The following is a 21,465-nucleotide window of genomic DNA, read 5'->3' as shown; positions in this document are numbered from 1 at the left end:
AGCCAAGGGAAGTGTGATGGGGGCCCACAGCTGGTGTGTTAAATGAAGAAAATGCAGATGATGGCCTGCTGAATGAAGAGGCACGAGCCACTCATATGAGGTGGGCCGGTGGCACCTTTGACATCAGAGCTCCCTTTTTGGGGGAAGTGAAAACCCTGGGGTTCTTTTGACTGAAGGCGTGGTTTGAATATAGTTACACAAGGGAAGTCAAGTCACAAGATTCTTTACTTACAAATCCCAGAAGCGAGAATAAAAGGATAAATGGCAATCAGCAGGGAGAAGGGGAGTCCTCTGCCCCAGGTCACGAGCAGGCAGTAAATAGTAGAGAGCAAGCACCTTTTACTTATAAGGTGGTTGGGGTGGAGGGCACTGACTTTTCACGGGCTCAACTCTTAAGTGGTTATTTTCAAAGTTATATCAGGAAAAACAAAGCAGGAACTTGCCGCAGGAATCCTAAGCTCGCGTCCTAATCTAAATGTCCAGACCCTGAGTGTGAGCAGGGTCTAGAAAATGTCCAGACAGCAATTCAAAATAGCTGCTTTCTCACTTTCTCACCACAGAAAATGACACAAACATGAAATCCATGCTTCTTGCTGTGCCATGAATAGCAAGTCCTTTGTCTCTGACCTAGGATTCTCGTGTCTTCTGCCAGAATCCGTGAAACTGTGGCCGTCCCAATAGTTTGCAAACAGCATAAGACTTCAGGCCCTTCAGTTATTGATAGGCAAGTAGATGGAATATGCAAAGTCCCTGTGGTGTGCAAGAGCAGAGCAAATATGAGGATATGAAAGAAAGCATGCATGGGTGGAGTGTAGGGAAGAGGGGGACATGAGACGAGACTGGAAGGGGCTGAGCCATGGGACCCTTAGCCATTGCTGTTGAGGCAGGCCCAGGGGTATCTTGGCTATTTGTTGTGATAATGCCACTTTCCTACAGAACGTGCAGAGTTAGTGAACTGGTTTGGAGAGGGGAACAGGACAACAAGGCTTGTACACTCTGAGTCTACGAGATCGTTTTTAACAAAGAAAGAGTGAAAATTGGAAGTGTGTTCTTAACATACTTCACCCTGTAATGAAAATGTTTTTATTGCACATGCCTTTGTAATACTTCTTTTAAAGATTAGAGGAAGTCCACTTCTCAGCCCAATGAACAAGGAAAAGTGGTCACTGACTGGCATTGCTCTCTACCCGGTAGGGTCCAAAAGGAGGCAGTGGCCTTAAAAGGGAAAAGAAGTGACCCTTTAGTACATACAGAGTGACTCCGGACAAAGCGCTCTTTATCCACCCCTTGAGGAGTTGTCCCAGTTTTACAGGCAGAGGAAGGGCGAGAAGAAGAAGGGGAGAGACCTCACTCACCAAGAGAGGTCTGTGAAACCGCGGTGGCTAATGTCGGATTATTACCTAACATTAGGGTACAAATGAAAGGACTTTGTTAAGAAGCCCTCTGACCCACTCTTGGCTCTTGGAGTTTGGAACTTGTCACTCACTGCCTCTTCATTAATTTGCAGCCTGCAAAGGATGGAGTTGTCATGGATCTTTGGCCAAAGAAAGTACCCCCAAACAGAGGGCAAAGCCTGAACGGCCTTCTTAAGAAGTTTCATTCTTGCCCTGGAGTCATTCAAGGACTTGGGGGGGGGGCGACCTCGTGCGGTCTGGGTGTCAGAAGCATCCTTGAGGGAGATTATGGAGGTTCTCAATCTTCTGGGATTATCTGCTCCTGGGAATCGACTCCTTGGTCCTTCGCTGCAGCCCCAGGCTTGCGACAGAAGCCGTCTGGCTCCCTGGAACCGGAATTTCAAAAAGGAAGCCAAACAGCTTCGGGCCTCAGAGCAGCCAGGGGGGATTTTCCATTCCTCCCCAGATTTCCCTTTAATTATCAGCACAGCTACCGCTCACAGGCTGTCCGACCTGCACCTGACTCTCGGGCCAGGCTACGGGAACCAGGCTTGGAGAAAGAAAGTCTGAGGGGGGAGCAGGTCAGGCAGGATGCTGCGGGCCTGGGGAGAAAGAAAATAACAGCCTTGTTTGGGGCTCTGCGGGTTACAGAACTCAACTGTGCCCTGTTTCCACCTGGCCGAGAGCCTGGGCGGAGGGCTGGTGATGCCAACGGAGAGGCTGCCAGAAAAGCCCGGAAACTGCAGGCTGGAAAATGAGGGGGAGGTTGTGCAAAAGGCAATGAGGAAGGTGTCTGGGAATAAGGCTGGGTCACTCACCCCGGAGCCACCAGATCGTCACCCCCGTGGGTGGCAGGTGTCTCCCAGAGACCTGGCTCAAGTTTTCAAAACTCTCCAGGGTTTCTCAATCTTCGTCTGGTGCCCCACAGTGCTCCTCCCCGGCTGCGTCCCAGCCCGTAGTTCCTTCCTTAACACAGCTCAGTTCCCATAAATGGAATGTTTGGGGGCCCGTGGGAGTGGAAGGGGACAGGTATAAAGAAGAAGCGAGAGGCCCGGGGAAGAGGCCCTGTCTAAGCGGCTGGACACGGGAGCTGAGGGCACAGGACCCGGCCACACCACAGCCTGCTCTTCTGCAGCCCGGATGGCGCTGAGGGCGGCTCAGACAGGTCTCTGGGCTGGTCAAGGCTGGCTCGGTTGTGGGTTTTCAGGCTAAGAGGCCCAGACAGCCCAGGGAGCCACTGCACAAAGAGGCTGGCCTCCTGCCTGCTGTGGGGTGGGTAGAGTTGGGGAGAGAGGGGAAACAGAGGCACCGGAGGGAGGAGGAGGAGGAGACAGAGCAGGGCAACAGGAGTTAACCCCTTGATTGCCTGGGTGGGGGGGGTGGAGCAGAAGGGAGGGCAGGACGTCCTCGCAGGGGGTCTGACTCTGGATTTCCCTTCAGGATTCGTGGTCCTCATGTTCCTCCAAAGCTGTAAGTAACCCCCTCTTTCAAGTCACAGGAGACAGGGGCGTGGTGCGGGTGATGGAGAGGAGGTCTTGGCAGAGGGGAGCACTTTACAGTTCCTTCTGTGATTCAAATGGCTCAGAAATACTAACGTTTGTTAAACCAAGGTGATATGCGTAGGGATGCTTATTACACTATCCTCTATTTTTCTGTATATTTGATATTTTTCAAAATAAAAGCCATTCAAAGGCTCTGGTCTGCTGGAGGCCTGAGCTCGTGGCCTGGTGGGCACCGCGGACGGGCCCAGGGGCAGCATGGGCAAGAGATGCCCGCTGTTCTTCCTCCGTAACCAGGAGGGAGGAAGAGGCTCACTCTGCAGGAAGAGGACTTGGAATGAGGAGAGGAAGAGCTTCCTGGTCCGTTGGAATCGTGCCCCAGCTTGGGGGAGGGGCTGAGGGGGACTGGGGACCACCACTCTGGGTGGGTTACAAGTTAGGGACACTGCCGCAGGGAGGCAGAGAAGCAGAGCACCCCAGATCGACGACCCCCTGCAGGTTCCCCAAGGCTCCCCTCTGAAGGCCAAGGTCTTCTGACACTGGCTGTTTGGGGCTGGGTCCCTTCTCTCCTTCCAAGCCACCGCCTCCAGGAAGCCTTCTTTACTTGCACCAAGTCCCATTTTACCTTTGTTCACCAGCCCCCAAGCTCACCGCACACGGTGCCCTGTCCTTAGTCTGCAGGATATTCATCCATTGCATTTAATTTGTTCAAAGCATTTTCAGAATAGGCCTTATTTTCATCAGAGGCAGAGGAAACCGAGCCAGCCCCTCGCGCTGAGAATTCTAACTTGGCTCACATCTCAGCACCAGCCCCCAGTATCCCAACGGTGCTCAGGGCAGGGCTCAGCCAGAGGCCCCCTGGCTCCATCCTGGCCCAGGCACCACCCCAGACATCTTCTCCAGGCTCTGCGTACAAACTGGTCTGCTACTACACCAACTGGTCCCAGTACCGGGACGGTTTTGGGAGCTGCTTCCCGGACGCCATCGACCCCTTCCTCTGCACCCACGTCATCTACAGCTTTGCCAACATAAGCAGCAACGAGATCAACACCTGGGAGTGGAATGATGTCACCCTCTATAAAACGCTGAACACGCTGAAGAACAGGTTGGGTCCCAGGCTGCCCGGACAGGAGGGAGATGCAGGGCTAGACTGGCTGGTCCCTCTGCTCGGGAGGCTGGGGGACAGCCCCTGGGACCCTTGCTGGGGAATTGGAGGGCCTGGGCTTTGGTGGGAGCAGGTGATGAGGGCACGTGCTGGGCCCTACCTGGTGATGGCAGAGACAGGCTGTAGAACAAGGCGAGCTGAGCTCCCCTGGGGAAGGGGAGCCCTCTCCCCTACTGGAGGTACCCCTCCAGGGAACACAGACTGTACTCATGACTCTATTTTGCCATATCCTGGCTTCCCCACTCAGGGGAAATAAAAATGGGCAGCAGACCTCAGAGTAACTTCCGCAAAGGCTATGCCTCCCAGAACCCTGAATCTCGGGGTTGGAAGGACCTCCCGCCCAACGCTGGAAGCGTGCAGCAGCCTCCCGCCCATGGGGCCGCTTCACTTCACCCCCGCCCTCCTGCCTCCCTGTGCCCCACAGGAACCCCAACCTGAAGACCCTCCTATCTGTTGGAGGATGGAACTTTGGTTCTCAAAGGTAGGACCCGGTCCCCAGAGGATGATGGAATGGGGGGGGGGAGGAGGCATAGGTCTCCCTTACCCACTACAGAGAGCCCGGGGGCCTAGATGGTTGTCAGGGGCCCATCCCGTGTACAGAGAAAAAACCAGAGCCCAGACAGGATGAGGGCCTTGCCAAGGGTCACACAGCACATCGCCAGTGATCTTCTGCCTCCCTGACAGTGCTCCATTTACCGCCTCTTAGACCTGAAAACACCGAACTTCTGGTAGATACCGCCCTTAGGGCTGGAAGGAGAGAGGTGGAAGGAATGGAAAATTGGGGAGTATGGAGAGCTTGCGGGCCTCCCTGGAGTGGGTAGGGTTGGAGCAGGGCTGAAAAAAGGGGGCAAGGCATGGCCCTAACAGCTCCCTCTTACTGAGTGATCGCTCGGCATCAGGCACCTCGTGCATCCGCGATCACAGGGGATCCCCACAACAGCACCATGAGACACGGTAATTATCCCCACTTCACCAACAAGGAAACGGAGATGCAGGTTATGGTCTTTCTAAGGCGGCTTGGCTAGTAGGCATCAGAGCGGGGCCTGGAGCCCAGACTGGCCGCTCCAGAGCTCTGTGTGAGATGACTGGAGGTGGGCCCCATCCCAGCCATGCCCTTCTGGAGCTCGGGGGTTCAGGCCCCAGCTTCACAGCCCTCAGAAGCCCCGTGAGATGCCCGAGGCTGCTGGCATATCAGCACTGAGCGCTCTACTGCGGTGATTCGGGCCCTAGATTTTCCAAAATCGCCTCTAAGACCAGGAGCCGCAGGACTTTCATCAAGTCGGTGCCACCATTTCTGCGAACCCATGGCTTCGACGGGCTCGACTTGGCCTGGCTTTACCCTGGATGGAGAGACAGGCGCCACTTCACCAGGCTGGTCAAGGTGCTGTCCAGGCGGGAAGAGCAGGGCCAAGGAGGGCTGTCACCAGGGGGCGGTGTGGGCAGGAGCTGTCTTCTGCGGCTGGCCCCCTGAGCGCAGGCAGAGAGGGGCCCGAGGCCTTCTGGCCGCAGGGTCCAGGGACCCAGACCGGGGAAAGACAACCTGGCCTGTGTCCTGAGATCTGACACAATCAGGAAGACATCTTGTGACCACAGTGGCGGTGTGCTGGGGTCGTCAGAAGGTCACTAAGCGGAGCACCCACCTAGTGGGGGAGAATTGTTATCCACTGTTTGGTCCCAAACCGATGCTGCCACTCCCCAGCTTGCACTGCCTTGGGGACACTTGGTCACATCTGATGAGCATCTCCGTGACCCCAGGGGCAGAGTGATTGTCTAGACAAATTGCCCACAGCACCAATATCTTTCCAATCTGAGAGACCACTAAATATAAATTGAAAGACCACTTTAATTTTGTGGTCTCATGTACCAGCAGGAACAAAACACAGACTGAAAAACAAATTTCTTCCAATCTGTGGGCTAATGAGGACCACCGTCTGTCCTCGTGGTTCCTCTAGTTCAGGGAGCAGTTGAGTGTTGATAGATGTGTGTGGAGTGTGGGGGTGTGACGGGTCCAAAATGTTTTTTAGGAGGTGGGCGGGTGAGCCCAAGGTGGGACCACCGATGGGCCACTCTAGCATTTCCCCTGAAGCCCCGTCAGGTTGGGGGTCCCCGCAGATGGGGAAGGTCAATGACAGGCTCAGAGACCTTGACCTCTCTCACAAGGCTCCCTCTCACGCTGCCAGAACCCCTGTCGCTCACCTGCCTCTCTCCCAACCAAGGAAATGAAGGCTGAGTTTGCAAGGGAAGCCCAGGAGGGAACGAGACAGCAACTGCTACTCAGCGCGGCAGTGTCCGCGGGCAAGGTGACCATCGACAGTGGCTACGACGTCGCCCAGATAGCCCAGTGAGTCTCCCGCCGCCCCCCACCCCCGGCCCAGCACTCCACGCAGAATCAGAAGACTGAATTTCTAGTCCCCGTTCTTCCAGAAACTTCATGTGTCGCCTTGAGCAAGTCACTTCTGTTCTCCATGCCTCAGTCTCCCCATCTGTCAAATGGGGCACCGTAATCCCTGTGCTTCCGTTTTTCATGCAGGAAATTGTGCTAACCAGTAGAGAGAGTTTCTATGAATGCATTTGTGGAAAAGGAGGTAGGAAATGACATACAAACTGGCCAGCTGCCACGGGGCCTTATCTCCTCTCCGGGCACCCCCCCCAACCCCAGCTCCAGTCACTGGAGACACAGCGCAGCAGCAGTAACACTTTGCATTGCTAGATGCCTCAGGGTGCAGACACACACACAGGCGACCCCTCCCTTGTCCACCCCTCCTCCTCCTTACCCTGCCTCTTTCTGCGTGTGAGGATGAGCAGTTCACAGCCCCGCGGGCTGATGTCTCAGTGGAATCAAAGACATGGATCTTAGGAAACCCGGGAGTAAAGAACAAAGGCTCTTCACTATGACTTTCCAGAATCTTCTTTATGATCTTGGGGAGGTGTAGACTCAGTGTTTAAATTGATCATTTAGGAGGTGGGAACTAGGTGACCCTCAGCCATTTGCCCCAAACATCTGAAGCTCATAGTCATGCAATGCACGTGCCGCCCCTCTCACCCGGCTCTGTGTGTGTGTGTGTGTGTGTGTGTGTGTGTGTGTGTGTGTGTGTAAACCTTCCTCCCCACTCCAGTGGATCATAGGTTCAGGCCATCCTTTGATCCAGCTCTTTCCCCACCGGGCTGTCTATTGATGTCACTCTTAATCTGCTTTCACTGAGATGAACATGGCAGGTGGCAGACGTGGAGAGTGGACAGCAAGACAGAGGCCAGCTCCCGATTGTGTGCTGGGGGCGTAACAGAAGAACTCTCCTCTTGCGTTAAATGCACGTGTGGGGCTCTAAGCCCACTCCCGGGTGCGGCGCAGGGGAAGCAGCCCGGCAGCCCAGACAGTGGCTCACAGGGCTCTACGGGGCCTGCCTCTGGGTTGCCTGCCCGCCCGGCTCCCATTGTGCTGGGGTGATGGATGTGAGGCCAAGAGCCTTTCTAATTTCCTGCCTCGCCCTCTGACTTCTCTTCCCCAGACACCTGGACTTCATCAACCTCTTGAGCTATGACTTCCACGGAGCCTGGCATCAGACCACAGGACATCACAGCCCCCTGTTCCGAGGCCAGGCAGACGCGAGTTCTGACAGATTCAACAACGCTGTGAGTGCCTGGAAGGAGGGTGGCTGGCCGGGAGGGGCCACGGAGACCTGCCACCTGCCAGTGCTCACACACCAGCCCGTGCCCCTGGGGAATCCTGCAAGGGAGGGCTTGTGGCACCCACTCCACAGATGAGGAAACTGAGGCCCAAAGTCTGTGAGTACTCCATGCCTGCAGAAGGGAGGAGGCGGGAGTCCGGTCTAGACCAGCCTTGCACTTACTGTGTAACCGGAGCCGATTACTTGATTGGCTGCCAATAGTAATAATCCCTTCCTATACCTAAGACCATCTTTTCGAGAACACAACTACAAAATGCATTTTAGACTGCCATTATCAGCTCTCAGGAGGAAGTGAGTCCCAGACGCTGGGTGCACCTGGAACTCCACCGGTCCAGGCTGCAGAGGGAACTGTACAGTCTTGCCCATCCTGCAGCCCCAGCAACGCTAACAGCTCCTCCCCTCTCCCCCACCCCCTCCCAGGACTATGCCGTGAGCTACGTGTTGAGGCTGGGGGCCCCGGCCAATAAGCTGGTGATGGGCATCCCCACCTTTGGGAGGAGCTTCACTCTGGCCTCCTCCGACACTGGCGTGGGAGCCCCGATCTCAGGGCCCGGATTACCAGGCAGCTTCACCAAGGAGAAGGGGACCCTGGCCTACTATGAGGTATGAGCGAGGGAGAAGGTAAAATCCCCGCACACCCAGAGGCCCTGAGGCAGGTGAGCCTCCCACCCCACCCCCCTTTGGCTCCTTTGGGAATGAAAACATATGTTCCTGTGAACCTAGCACCCTGAGGGGGAGGAAGGGGGGAGGTCAGGCCTCTTGCTACTAAATCTCCTGCAGGCACACCTGGTCTGCACCCCCAAGCTCCCAGACACCCCTCTGGCCCTCATTGAGGTTTTCCTGCCAGCCCAGAAAAGAGCAGTGGCCAAAAGGCGGGTTCTTTTTGGACCCTGCCCCTGCTGCTCTGTATCGCCTTGGGCCAGTCCTTATGTCAGCCCATCACTTCCCACATCCCTGTTTAAGATGCCAGAAGCAAACTGGAGTCCCCTACATGCCCTCAGGCTACAGCACCCCCAGATCCCTGGGACATTTGCGCCTAGTTTACATACATTTGCATAAGGACTGCAGTCTGCGGGCTGGGGGCAGATGTCCTGAGCAGAATGACGTGAGGGGCTGAAAGAGATTTGGGGACTGGCATCTCCCTGGTGACCTGCACCATCTCACCCAGCTCTCCACGCCACCCTGCCCTGTTCTCTGCTCAGATCTGTGACTTCCTCCACCAAGCCACAGTCCATAGACTCACTGTCCAGCAGGTCCCCTATGCCACCAAGGGCAACCAGTGGGTGGGGTACGACGACAAGGAGAGCGTCAAAAACAAGGTAGGTTCTCCAGGCCACCCCCCAGGATGAAAGGGGAGAGGGAGCCCCTGCTCCAAGCAGCCAGATTCAGGTCCCCTGCACTGAGGGTGGTGCTGGGTCGTGGCGGTGGGATGGCTCAGGTCTTGGGTGCCTGCTGTTCCCTTCCCTAGGCAGGGGCCCAGGCAGCACGTTGGCCCTGGCACACTCTAGCCGGGGGACCCAGCTCTGCCCCCTCCGGGTCTTCCCTGCCAGGTGCAGTACCTGAGAAACAGGCAGCTGGCCGGTGCCATGGTGTGGGCTCTGGACTTGGATGACTTCCGGGGTGCCTTCTGTGGCGGGGGTGTGCGCTTCCCTCTCACCAGTGCCATCAAGGACGCGCTCGTCGAGGCTTAGCCCCTGTCCTGCACACAGTGGGGCGAGCAGCATCCCTGCCGGCCCGGAGCCTCATCGCCCGCCCTGCTGAGTCCCCGACTGAGCCTCAGTCTCCCTCCCTTGGACCCCATGTGGAGGGCCACAGAGGAGCCATCTGAGCTCAGCTCCAGTGGACCAGCAGGTAGAGGTGGAGCCGTAGGCAGCTAAGGCCTGGGGGCCAGCACAGTGTAAGACACGGGGTCAGCACACCCCTGCTGATTTGTGAAAATGCTCAATGATCCCAGACCCACCCAAGGAGATTTCTTGGACTCCCTTACCCCCAGGCCTTCTTGCCAAAGGACACCATTTGGCCAGCACAAGTAGCCAAGCATCTCTCATGGAGCAGCCGCCATGCTAATTACAGCCTCTGCAAAGCCCAACTTGAAACCTGTGCTCGGGAACATTAGCACGTCTCCCCTCCCGCTTCCCTCTCCTAATTCCACGGCTGCGGCTCAGTAAAGCTCCAGGGCTTCACGTGTGCTGGCGCTTGCTTCGGCCTCTTTGTGGCCCTATGGGATCCCCTGGGCTCCCCTCCCTGGTCTCTTCTGGTTTCCTCTCTCTGCCTTGGGGGCTTGGAGTTTGTAGAAGGTGCAGAAGGCGAGGCTACCCTGGCCTCTGTTGGGCCCCAGGGAGCCCCAAAAGGAGGCCAGCCTCCCCAGGTCCATCCACCGTGGACTTGAGCCAGGAGAGCTGACGGCCTTCCAGATAGTAAAGTAGCCCAGACCTCTTGACATAGATCCTTGTTGAAAGAAGACTTTTCTGTTTCCTGAAGGCTAGCAGGTATTAGGAAAGATTCAACATTCCAAACCTTCATTTCTTCCGAGGCCCTGGCAGGGGTAGGGAGCCAACCCAGGGCCAGGTTAGAGAGCCCTGGCCCTGGCCATTCAGGGCTCCAAGGAGACCCCAATGTCCTCCTGCATCCCCCCTTCAGCCCAGGCCTGGAGTCTCCATAGGGTGCTTGAGACGTGGCCATCCAGCCTCCTCTGAGACTCCCAGAGATCAGTGGGTGGCCCATGACCTTAAGAAGCCCCTTCCATTAGGGGCTTCTGAAATACGCCAGATGTCCTAGAGCTGCAGCTCAGCCCCCTGTCTCCCTTGTCTCTCCTCTTGGGACACACTAGGCCCTCAACCCAAGCAGAGACAAGGCTGCTTTGCTCTGGCTGCCCGGGGACATGAGGTAGCAGGCAGGTGGAATGGGAATACAGATGAGACGGGATGGGCTCAGAAGACCAGCCTTTATGAGGTAGAAACGCTCTTATCAGGTTTCTGTAGAATTCCCAGGGCCCCAGGCATGCCTTGTATCCAGAGTCAAGAGACACACTCCAAAATCAAAGAGAATTTATGTGTGGATTCCCTCATGTTCCGATTATCCGTGACTTGGCCTAGTGGTTTGTGACACTGGTTTGAGGTGTAGGGAAGGAAGTACCTATTGGCCACCCTGAAATCTGAACCAGCTGGAGCTGAGCAGATGCGACCGATCCCAAGGTCACAGCCCTGCTAAAGGCAAAGAAAGTGAGAGCTTGGCCAGAGCCTCGGGAGGGAAACTGGCATCTCATCTCGGGCCAGTGGGGCCAGGGATTCCCTAATCCCTGCTCCTTGCCCACCCCACCACACAAGGGTCTTCAAAACCCCAGAGGCTTCGAGCCCTCCCAGGCAGCCAACCCCCACCCCTCCTCCTCCCTGGAACCACCCTTCCCCCAGCCTGGGACAAGCTCCGCAGGGCTGACTCAGGGTCCTGCAGAGTTAGTCACATTCACTTATAGCTGCGGAGTCACAGGCCAGGGATGGGGATCGGGTCTCCGGGGCCCGCCTCCTGCCTGGCAGGACACTGAGTCACCTGGCAGAGGGCACGGGCACCCAGGCAGGGCCGGACCCTGAGGCTCCCCAGGCCCTCCACTGCCACTCCGCAATGAGGACAACCAGCAGGGAAAGGCAGCCACACTCCTGCGTGGCCAGTCCTGGGGAAAGGGGAGAGCCTGCGTGCGGCTGAGGGCCGTGAATAAATGACACGTGTATTTACTTTTAAATGTCGGGATATATCATACATGCGAAAGAGTGCATAAAATGGATTTCTTTCATTTAAAGAATTACTAACTGGCAAAAACTTGTGTAACCCCCCCACCCTACCCCCACCCCAGGAAGGGAAATGAGACCTCAGTAGTGCCCCCTGAAACCCCACCAGCCCAGACATCCGCTCCTGACCTCCCCTGCCTCCCACTGGGGTCTCACCACCTACAGGAGCCCCTGCAAGAAGAGAGCCTGGGGTTGCCTGCGTTGGAATTTAACATGGACGGGATCCCACCGTTCTTGAGCCTTCTTCCTTTTGTTCACCACGAAACTGTTTGATCTGTGAGGTCGCTCCCGCGGCTGCCATTGGCTCCTCCCATCCCATGTTTTGGATCATAGGTGCACACGTGCTCTGCAGGGAGCTGTGGAGGGACAGCTGCTTTCCCCAGGTTTGGGCTATTACAAATAATACTGCTGTGCCCATTTGCGTGCCTGTCTCCTGGGCACGCGTGACGGTTTCTAGGGCTGTCACTGCTGGGTCACAGGTATGTCCATTTCCCCGTTTTTACCAGATGCTGTCTCCCTTTTTCCAAAGGACCCCGCTCCCACCCGCCATGACCGTGCCCGTGGCCTCCCCTCCTCCCTGACACATGGTATTTTCAGGCTTGTTAAATGATTGCCAGTCTTAACATTTTATTGGCTGAATGAATCCATGACTAGACATTTGGTTGTACCTGCCTCGTTTAGCACTCCTGCTTCAGAGAGTTTAGAAGTTTCAGAAGCCGTCCTCCTCCGGGGTCTCTTCCAGCTCTGCCTCATGACTTTATCTCACTGCCAAGGACTAGGGGATTGTCACAGGATTGGGGAGACTGGGTCCTCCCCAGCCTCTCCAGCAAAAGCAGTAACCGGGGGCCTTAGGCCCCCTTCCTGGGGTCCCATTGCTGGAAGACCTTCCTCCAGCCAACCCCACCTTGGGCATCCCAATCCCCTCCCCCTCTGGAACCCTCAACCCCACAGAGTACACAGCACACATGAGAAGGCCCAGGGAACGTGAGGCCGAGGGGAGTGTGGGATCCCAGAAGCAAAGCTGGAGTGCTCCCCAGGGAAGGCTGTTCAGGCCAGGAAGCCCTGGGTACAAAGAGCTCCACAAGGCCACACGCAAAGCCCGATCCGGGTTCCTTCTCCAGACGGAAGCTCTTGTTCCCATTGCCCTGACCCCTGGCACCAGCTCCCGGCAATGCCCCATCTCACCCATCTGGTCCCCCTCCCCTCCGGGCACCAGCACCCTGGCTGCTGAGATCCAATTGGAGTGATGGACGAGGTAGTACGCTCCTCAAGGGACCCTGCAGTTCCTCCCCCGAGCTATTCCTGGCCGAGGCGTCTCCCTGCCCCCCAGTCCCCCTGCCTGACCTGACCCCACAGCTGGGAATCATCATTCGGCGGGGGGTGGGGCAGCCCCTGACTATATAAGCCTGGACCTAGGTGTCCCAGGCACCCTGGAGGCCCAGAACCTCCCGTGCTGACCCCTGCACACTGCAGCCTGACCACCTCCAGCCAGCCTGGCGATGACAGAAAAAGCCATCTCGGACGTCCCCGCCTGTGGTCCGGAGGAGACCGCTTCTGAGTCAGCCGAGGCGCCCACCGCAGAGCCTTCTGGAGAAGCAGCAGTGTTGGAGTCCACCGGGGAAGAGCGGGCTCCCACGCCACAGGAGCCTGCCTCCCAGGAACCTGCCCCCGCAGCCCCAGCCACCGCCACCAAACCTGCACCTCCAAGTGAAGGTGAGGAGAAGTGGGGCGGGTGCAGGAGGGAAGCAGGTGTGGCAGGGAGTGCAGCCGGGACAGCTCTCCACCGACCTCTTCATCTCCCCCTGCTTCTCCCTCAGATGTGCCCAGTGCCCCGCTGCTGCTGGCCTTGGAGGATGTGAGCGACAGCTCGGTGACCGTGAGCTGGGAGCCACCGGAGAAGCTAGGGAGGCTGGGGCTCCAGGGCTATGTGCTGGAGCTCTGCCGAGAGGGAGGTGAGCTCTGGGCTAAGCCCTGCATACCCCCAGGGGAGGTAGGCTTGGGGGTCATAGCAACAAGCCCCCAGACCCTGCAGCTGGGCCAGTCGGGGGGGCGATACAGAAGAAGAAAGTGCAAGGGGTCCCCTCAACCCACTCACCTACCACTTCTTGCTCACCCTGATGGACCTCGGAGGCAGGGGGATGTCCAAATGACCCCAGGAGACCCCCCCATCCCCGCCCCCGGCCTCCAGCTCCAGGGATCCTCTGAGTGAGTAACAGGGAGAGAAGGGTCAGTGCCGCTGGGGATGCTGCTGGGATAAGGGAAGGAGATGCTGACTCTCAGAGGAGCGTGCTTGGGCAGAGCAAGCAGGAGGGAAGAACGGAAAAGCTGGGGGTGGGGAGCCTTAAGAGTAGAAAACAGTGAGGAGAAACAGGGGACCTGGGCAATGGCCCAACTGCTGTTGCCACTCTCCTGTTCACCTCCATGGTGGCCAAGTTCAGGCTGGCCCCTGCCTTTGCCCTTACCTTGCTGCATGACTTGGCAAATGTGTCCAACCCTCTCCGGGCTTTAGTGATACCTCCTCTGACCACCATTCCAGGGCTCAAACACCGGGTGTCTTTGATGCCATTTGAAAAGAAGTCAGGGAAGGAGATCAAGGGGGAAAATAAGGCCCAGGGAGGGAGGTCAACTGCCCCAGATCACCAGGGAGGAGGAAAGCCCCATTGAGAAGGATGCCCATGGCCGTGAAGCCGGGGCCTTGCATGCTGTCCATTTCCCCAGCCTCGGAGTGGGTGCCTGTGAACGCCCGGCCCCTGATGGTGACCCAGCTGACGGTGCGGAACCTGGCTCTGGGGGACAAGTTCTTCCTACGTGTGGCTGCAGTGAGCTCTGTGGGAGCCGGCCCACCAGCTGTGTTAGAACAGCCTGTCCACATCCAGAAGATCATCGGTAAAGCACATCCTTTCCTTTCCTGCTCCCGGCTCTTCCCAGGCACGTGATGTGATAGGTAGGGAAACTTGAGGCTAATGGGCAGAGGAGACAGGACGGTCATCTTCCCCCATCCCACCCTCACGCGCACAAGCCACATGCTATCACCATCTTGCCTTAAGAAAGTTCCAGGTTCCTCAGAAGTAAGCCTCTGGAGGTCAAAGAAGCCTGTCCCTGAGTGGCATTGGGGGAGGGGCTCCCTGACCCCCAGAAATGAAAGATCAAGCCCCCCAGGTCACCTGCCTCAGCGTCCCAATGCTAAGAGCCATTCTGTTCTTCCTCCTGTCTAATCTGAATCCCTCCAGCGGCCAGGAAACTCATTTTCTGCCCATTCTCTGCTCGTGTCATACGGCCTGGGTTCCAGATCCTCCCGAAGGTTTTGGAACAGAGAGAAGTCTTTGCTTGCCTCTTATCCCACCACGTCCCTAGTGGGAGAAAGACGAGAGCCTGCAGGCCTGCGAAGTTTTCTCCATCCCCAGAGAGCAGCGGTGTGCTGGGGACCCTGGAGGCCAGCTGCTTTCCCTTTGCTAAGAGTTCTATTTGCAGGGAGCATTAGCCTCAAGCCTGCCCTTGCTCCCTTCCCAGAGCCGATCAGGTTTCAGTCTGTTAATGGCAGTGAGTCATTTGGTCTGATCTGAGGTCTTTGGGGACAGCCCAGGGCCTAGGGTGAAGAGAGACACAGGCCAGCAGGTGGCTTGAGGCTTTCTCTACCTTCCTTCTTGATCCCCCATACCCACATAAGGACCCCAGAATTTTGGACAAGGCCTTCAAAAAGAGCGGACTTTAGGGCCACAGGAGGAGTCAAGTTCGGATTCAAAGAAATAGTTCTCAACTTCCAGGCCCAAGAGATGTGGGAACCACAGGGCTAGGGAGCTGAGAATCAGGGACTGTGATAGCTGGTCCATCCAAGCCAAGCAGGTCTCAAGGGGCCCAGGGATTCCCTTGAGGTCACTCAGCCTATTAGCAGCAATCCCAGAACCTTCCTCCCACACAGGACCATTCCTGTGCCATCAAGCATCAACGAGTCTTCTCTGGAACCCTCCTATCCTTTGAGTCTGGGAGAGACATGACCCCAACTGGTAGCCACAGTGTAGACATGTCGACTCGAGTCTGGAGGTTCCAAGAAGCCTGCCTGGTTGGAAGGGTCCTGGACCTGCCCCAGGAGCTCAGACTCTGAGAGGGTACAGAAGCAAGGGCCCTCTACTCCAAGGCCCAAAACTGAAGGAGCCAGCCAGACTCAGCACCTACGACTCCATTAAAATTCCTCTGGCAGGAGAGAGGGGGATTTCCTGGAGAGAAGAGGGGGAGGAGGCCGTGAATGAGCAGGAACCAGCCAGGCCCTCCTCATGGGCAGGGCAGGGTGGAGACCTTGTCCAGAATCCTCGGCTTCTCAGCTGTCCCTTCTTAGCCACCTGGAGCTGCCAAGCATTCCTGGCCCCCTGCAGCTGCCCCTAGAGTATTCTACTCCTTATGCTCCCAGAGCCAAGTGCCTGCACAGCTAATCCTCAGAGACACAGTGTTCCTTCTCACCGTCTCCTCCCCTCCGGCCTGTGTGCCACCACCCAACTGCGGCCACCTGTTTTCTGCCGAGGAGCCTCTGCCACCACCCCTCCTGCCCCCGCCCAGGGGGACGATGGCAGCGGCTGCTGCAGGCTCCCTCGGAATGCCCAGTGGCTTTGGTGGTTGCCCCTGATTAGGTGATGGTCAGGAAGGTGGCTCCCTGCTGTAGCATGGGACTGAAGTGAGATTTCAGGAAGGACTTCCCAGCTGTGCGACTGAAAGGTAGTGGGAGGGGTGGCAGAGAAAGAAGGGGTATGTCTGCTCTGGCCTCATTTAAGAAGGGAAAGATCCTAATCCTCCCATATGGCCTCCGACAGAGAAATGGGCAAACGGATCTCACAGGGGCTTCTCTGGACGTTCTGGGCTGTTGTGGAATGGAGGGTGCTGAATTAGGAGGAAGCCATGGCCACCTTTCCTGGGAATGCAGGCCGACAGGTGCAGCACATGCTCCCCACTAGGGGGAGCCAAGGAGCCCGCCAGGACCCATCTGGGGCCCAGGAATGCCTGGGCTGCAGGCTAAATCCCAGCCTGGCAGGGTCAGGGCGCCAAGGGAGTGCCCAGGATGCTTACCAGTTCACACCATGGAGGGCCTGCCCTCCTAGAACCTCCCAGCTCTCAACTTCCCAAGGGCCTTTGGGGATTTGGGCCCCTGGATCTCCACTAGTGAGCTTTGCCTTTCCCACAAGCAGGCAGCCCCAGAACACACCTAGGGGCCCTCCTGCCCAGCCAGCAGCCCTCACTGCTTGTTTCCTACGCCTGCCTCCCACAGTAGCCTCCAGCAACCCCACGCTGTGCTAAGGCTCCCTTCTCCCTTTGATGCAGAGGCCCCCAAGATCCGAGTCCCCCGCCACCTTCGTCAGACCTACATCCGCCAGGTGGGAGAGCCAGTCAACCTGCAAATCCCCTTCCAGGTACGTATGGCCCCTGCCCAGGATAATAGCCTGGATGGAAACCAGGGCCCCTACTTGAGGTGTGTCGGAGGAACCCCGGAAATCTCAGGATCCTCATGAGACCCTCATGAGACCCACCAAGATAGCTTCACCTTCCCTCTGTTGTACGCATGACTCAGTTGTGACTCTCCAGGCTGTGGACAGGATGGGTGGCCCCAGGGCTGGCTGGGCACCTGGGGAAGGAGGCGGTGAGCAGCACCTGCGTCTCCGGGAGGGGCTGACGGGGCCAGCTCCCCTGAGCACAGCTCTAGCGATCCCCGGAACGGAGTGGGTTTGGGGGTGCTGGCGCCTCCTGCACCTACCCTGACAGCTCCCCCCTCCCAGGGGAGTCCCAGGCCTCAGGCGTCTTGGACCCATAATGGCCGCGCCCTGGACAGCCAGAGGGTGAATGTACGCACCGGAGACCAGGACTCCATCCTCTTCATCCGCTCGGCCCAGCGCTCCGACTCAGGATGCTATGAGCTCACTGTGTGTCTGGAAGGCTTGGAGGCCAAGGCAGCCATCGACATCCTGGTGATTGGTACGGGGCCGGGGGAGGCAGGGCTGCCCTGCTGGGGACCCAGAGACCCCACCTCCTGCCCCAGAGCCGACAGCTGACGGAATCAGGCCAGGGAGTGCGACAGGAGCCAGATCTTGGCTGTGGGGGCTCTGCGGCAAGCCCAGCCTTTCCCCTCAGCCCCTTTGCACTCTGGTCCTGCAGAGAAACCTGGACCCCCCAGCAGCATCCGGCTCCTGGACGTCTGGGGCTGCAACGCCGCCCTTGAGTGGACGCCGCCCCAGGACACGGGCAACACGGAGCTCCTGGGCTACACAGTGCAGAAGGCAGACAAAAAGACAGGGGTGAGGCCCGCTGGAGCAGAGCAGGGCTGGGGGAAGTAGCCAAGGTGGCCGGGAAGCCCAGCCCTCCGAGAGTCCAGGGACCAAGTTCTAGTCTAACTACTGCTAACCTAACTGCTCGTGAGGCTTCTTAGCAAGACCCTTTTCCTCTCTGGGCCTCCGGTGCCTCCTGAAGACTGTGAGGGGGGCCAGGTCTAGAGCAGAGCTTCTGGAAATGTAATGTGCCTATGAATCACCTGGGAATCTTGCTAACATGCCGATCTTCACTCATTAGGTCTGGGGCAGGGGCTGAGATCCTGCACTTTCCAGAAGTTCCCAGGTGATTCTGAGTTTGCAGGTCCTCAGGCCACACTTTGAGCAGTAGGAATCTCGACTTCTCTGAGGACCCCAGTGAGGTCCTCTGAGAAATCCAGGGATCCCTTCTCCCAAAGCTGGATGGTTCAGCTCTCTCAGGATAAGGCATGGAATGAGTCCCCCGGAGGAAGGGGCCACAGGGCGAGCCAGGAGGGCAAGCGCGGGGGTCAGAGGAGAGGATGACCAGGCCGGGGTCCCCACAGCAATGGTTCACGGTGCTGGAGCGCTACCACCCAACCACCTGCACCATCTCTGACCTCATCGTGGGAAACGCCTACTCCTTTCGGGTCTTCTCGGAGAACCAGTGTGGGCTCAGCACCTCGGCCGCGACCACCAAAGAGCTAGCCCGCATCCAGAAGGCAGGTGGGTCTGGGCCGGGGACCAGAACCAAGCCAGGCCTGCTTGCTGCACCCCGCCCCCAACCGGGCTCGGTCTGTCCTGGCACGTCAGCACCCCTCCCTGTGGTGTCCTCGTGGGTGCTGTTCGCCAGAGTGTCCGCAGCCCTCTCTACACCCCCTCCGCAGTTCTGCACGCGCTCACGCATTCACACGAGGGACTGTAAAGAAATGGATGTGGTTGATTGATTTTAACGAACACATCAGAGCAAACCCATGCAAAGGAAATGCGCCCCTTCGGAGGCTGTGCGCGTATGCTGAAGTTGCTGGTGGCTGCCGGCATCGTAGCGGTCACTGGGCTCATGCGCCGTGTCCCAAGGGAACTACTCTGTGGGGCAGGGTGCACGGGTAGCTAGAGTCCAATGAGTTGGCTCAAACACAAGCCTCCTGACCCTACTATAAAACCACACAGATGAACAAGAGTGATACGGGTATTTACTGTCTCCACACGGCCACGTGACATGCTTGCGTCAAATATGAAATGCCAAGCCCTTGCTCCCTGTCACCCTGCGATCTCCACCCGCCCCCCCCCAACCATCACAGAGTCTGTGTGGGCTCGGGAAGGCACACGCAAATTTTTAACACCAGCCTGTGCTGCACAGAACTAGGAAGACATTTTTGTTTAAAAAAGGAAAACCAGTCAGGTCTCCCAAAGACAAACAGAAATGAAATGTGGCTCTCTGGGTTGCAAGTCCCCAGCCCAGCCTCGGCCAAGAGCGTCTCATCTATCCAGTTTTCCCGCCCATTGCCCTCTCTGTCCCCTCCCTGGCCCACCCAGGCAGGGTCCCGGCTTTCTTCTGGCTCTCTGAGACATTTTGTCTCTAAGTTCCCACACATTGGCCGTGCCTGGCTTCCCGAAGATTCCAGGAGCCTGGGGTCCTGCCACAGGCTCCTTCATCCCACAGCAGCAACAAAATGGCTTGTCTCCTACCCTCATTGATGCTAAGACCCTCCTCCAGACCACCAGCCCTCTGCCCGGAGAGCCGTGGTCCTCACATGATTGTCTACCCTTAAAGCCCCAAACTCATCAAGTGATATTGGGCAAGTCACCCTTTCACGAAGAGCCTTCGTTTCCCATCTTTCAAATAGTAATAACAAACCCACTCTCGCAGAGGGATACTATGTAGATTAAATAAGACACCTAAGTGTAAGCTCTAGTGATTATTTCAGGAAAATGGATGAAGCCGGTTCTAAGAGGTCTACTCCTGTAACCTCAAATTTGCCCCCTTTCTCTCCTGAACCCAGATATTGTTGCCAAACCTAAAGGGTTTGTGGAGCGAGACTTCTCAGAAGCCCCCTCGTTTACTCAGCCCCTGGCTGACCACACCTCCACTCCCGGCTACAGCACTCAGCTCTTCTGCAGTGTCCGAGCATCGCCCAAGGTAAGGGGTGAACCCCCCGCCGCCCTGTGCCCTGGATGGGTGGGGGCAGTGGGCTTGAGGAATCTTCCCAGGCAGCTCCTTCAAAGCCCATCCCAGCCCACAGCCTCAACTCTCCTCTGACCATGCTCCCCTAGCCCAAGATCATCTGGATGAAAAACAAGATGAATATCCAGGGTGACCCCAAATACCGTGCCCTCTCTGAGCAAGGCGTCTGCACCCTGGAGATCCGGAAGCCCAGCCCCTTTGATTCCGGGGTCTACACCTGCAAGGCTGTCAATGTGCTAGGGGAGGCATCTGTGGACTGCCGGCTGGAGGTCAAAGGGAAAGGTACGAGGAATGTCCTTCCCTAGGGACCGTCCCCTAATAGAGGCCACCTCTTCTCCTGCTGGGCTAGATGAGGCTGGGTGCTGGAACTCAAGGCAAGAGAGCGGGGTAGTAAAGATGGAGAGGTCCAGTTAGTGGAAAGATTTTCTGAGTGGGAGGACAGCCCAGCGTAGGGAATGGAGGTAGCCGAGAGTCTGCCACCCAGACTGATGGATTGCCTGGGGGGAGGGTATGTAGCCTTGCGCCCCTCTCGTCCCACTACCCCCAACTTGGGTCCCCTGCAGAAGCTCCCCTCCCCCACTCTGACTGTGACATCTCTTCCAGCGTCAGCCACACACTGAAGAACGACAGGATGCCATGATGAGGAGGACGGTAAATGGCTGGACCTCTGGGGGCAGAGGCCAGAGCAGGGGGTGGGGGGGACAGGGGAGGGTGGCAGTCAGCTCTGAGGACAAACCTGCAGTCCCGGGCAATGAGCACATAGGAGAGGGGTCAAGTCCTGGCTCTGAGTGCCCTCAGCCCAGGGCATTCCCTGGGGCCTGTTTCCTGGTCAGCAAAGAGGGGACAACAACCTAGGTCCCACCTTCCCTTCCAGGTGGTTCTGAGGCTCTGGACAAGTAGGGAAGGGTCCCAGAGCTGCAGTGGCTGGGCATTGGGCCCTTGGGGGAGGCCTGGGAAGGCAAGAGGGGCCCCATCTCGCTTCTTCAGCAGGGCAGGTAGAGCCCAGCTCTGCCTAAACCCAGGGTTCATGAAGAGTGTTCTCTGCCAGGTGCTGCAGACCTGGGGGGTCGGGGCCACCAGACTCAGAATCCAGCTCCACGGATGCCCCAGAGCCCCGTTTCCATGGTGATAGCTGAAGGCTTTGCTCTCTGGTACCTGCCTCGCCTCCCTCCCCCAGAGGCTGGAGCCCAGGAGCCAGGAGTAGGGCTGGCAGGCCCCAGGCCAGGCTTCCTGGGCACGAGGGGGCCTGGAAGGGGCAAAGATTGGAGCGCCCCTAAAGAGAGTTGCACTCTGGGTGAGAACCACTCAAATAAAGGCGTGTGGTGTGTAACAGTGCGGGGGCCTCTGTGACGGTGAACATCACTATGATGGGGGAGGCGCTGTGTCACAGCGAGGGGGGTGGAATGCGTCACCACGAGGGGGTCTCCACATAAGACATCAGGAGGAAGGTGGCAGTAGGAGGGGCCTCAGGATGTCATGGTGGGTTTCCAG

General features: G+C 57.5%; 2 protein-coding genes across 5 annotated transcripts; both read left to right on the top strand.

Annotated features, from left to right (window-relative positions):
* Positions 1 to 2,376: 2,376 nt before the first annotated feature.
* CHI3L1 (chitinase 3 like 1) lies at positions 2,377 to 11,472 on the top strand. Its single transcript, XM_011232612.3, has 10 exons — positions 2,377 to 2,559; positions 2,835 to 2,864; positions 3,797 to 3,998; positions 4,483 to 4,539; positions 5,289 to 5,439; positions 6,275 to 6,399; positions 7,565 to 7,688; positions 8,165 to 8,347; positions 8,947 to 9,063; positions 9,295 to 11,472. The coding sequence occupies exons 1-10, from the start codon at positions 2,535 to 2,537 to the stop codon at positions 9,433 to 9,435; spliced, it is 1,155 nt and encodes a 384-aa protein (XP_011230914.2). The 5' UTR covers positions 2,377 to 2,534; the 3' UTR covers positions 9,436 to 11,472.
* Positions 8,949 to 21,308, top strand: MYBPH (myosin binding protein H). Of its 4 annotated transcripts, XM_019806169.2 has the most exons (11): positions 12,792 to 13,239; positions 13,344 to 13,478; positions 14,245 to 14,412; positions 16,834 to 16,922; positions 17,286 to 17,481; positions 17,662 to 17,801; positions 18,356 to 18,515; positions 19,793 to 19,929; positions 20,064 to 20,256; positions 20,578 to 20,625; positions 21,023 to 21,308. In XM_019806169.2, exons 1-10 carry the CDS (start codon positions 13,026 to 13,028, stop codon positions 20,592 to 20,594), a joined length of 1,449 nt encoding a protein of 482 aa, XP_019661728.2. In that variant the 5' UTR covers positions 12,792 to 13,025; the 3' UTR covers positions 20,595 to 20,625; positions 21,023 to 21,308. The 4 variants fall into 4 exon arrangements, with proteins under 4 accessions (XP_034522956.1, XP_034522957.1, XP_019661728.2 ...); XM_034667065.1 differs by lacking the exon at positions 21,023 to 21,308 and adding an exon at positions 8,949 to 9,063 and having other exon boundaries at positions 13,000 to 13,239; positions 20,064 to 20,625; XM_034667066.1 differs by lacking the exon at positions 21,023 to 21,308 and adding an exon at positions 12,216 to 12,781 and having other exon boundaries at positions 13,000 to 13,239; positions 20,064 to 20,625.
* Positions 21,309 to 21,465: the final 157 nt, after the last annotated feature.

Source organism: Ailuropoda melanoleuca, chromosome 8 (assembly GCF_002007445.2).
Source record: "Ailuropoda melanoleuca isolate Jingjing chromosome 8, ASM200744v2, whole genome shotgun sequence".
NCBI classification, from domain to species: Eukaryota; Metazoa; Chordata; class Mammalia; order Carnivora; family Ursidae; genus Ailuropoda; species Ailuropoda melanoleuca.
Note: the sequence above shows the minus strand (reverse complement) of the source record. Positions and strands in the feature narration are given on the sequence as shown.

Bases quoted from the DNA above. Each gene is read 5' to 3' on its own strand.
- MYBPH (XM_034667065.1), top strand. From the start codon at position 13,026: ATGACAGAAAAAGCCATCTCGGACGTCCCCGCCTGTGGTCCGGAGGAG. The intron at 13,479-14,244 runs GTGAGCTCTGGG...CCATTTCCCCAG, and splicing joins GGAGCTCTGCCGAGAGGGAG to CCTCGGAGTGGGTGCCTGTG. The intron at 14,413-16,833 runs GTAAAGCACATC...CCTTTGATGCAG, and splicing joins CCACATCCAGAAGATCATCG to AGGCCCCCAAGATCCGAGTC.
- CHI3L1 (XM_011232612.3), top strand. From the start codon at position 2,535: ATGGCGCTGAGGGCGGCTCAGACAG. The intron at 2,865-3,796 runs GTAAGTAACCCC...CATCTTCTCCAG, and splicing joins CCTCATGTTCCTCCAAAGCT to GCTCTGCGTACAAACTGGTC. The intron at 5,440-6,274 runs GTGCTGTCCAGG...CTCCCAACCAAG, and splicing joins ACTTCACCAGGCTGGTCAAG to GAAATGAAGGCTGAGTTTGC.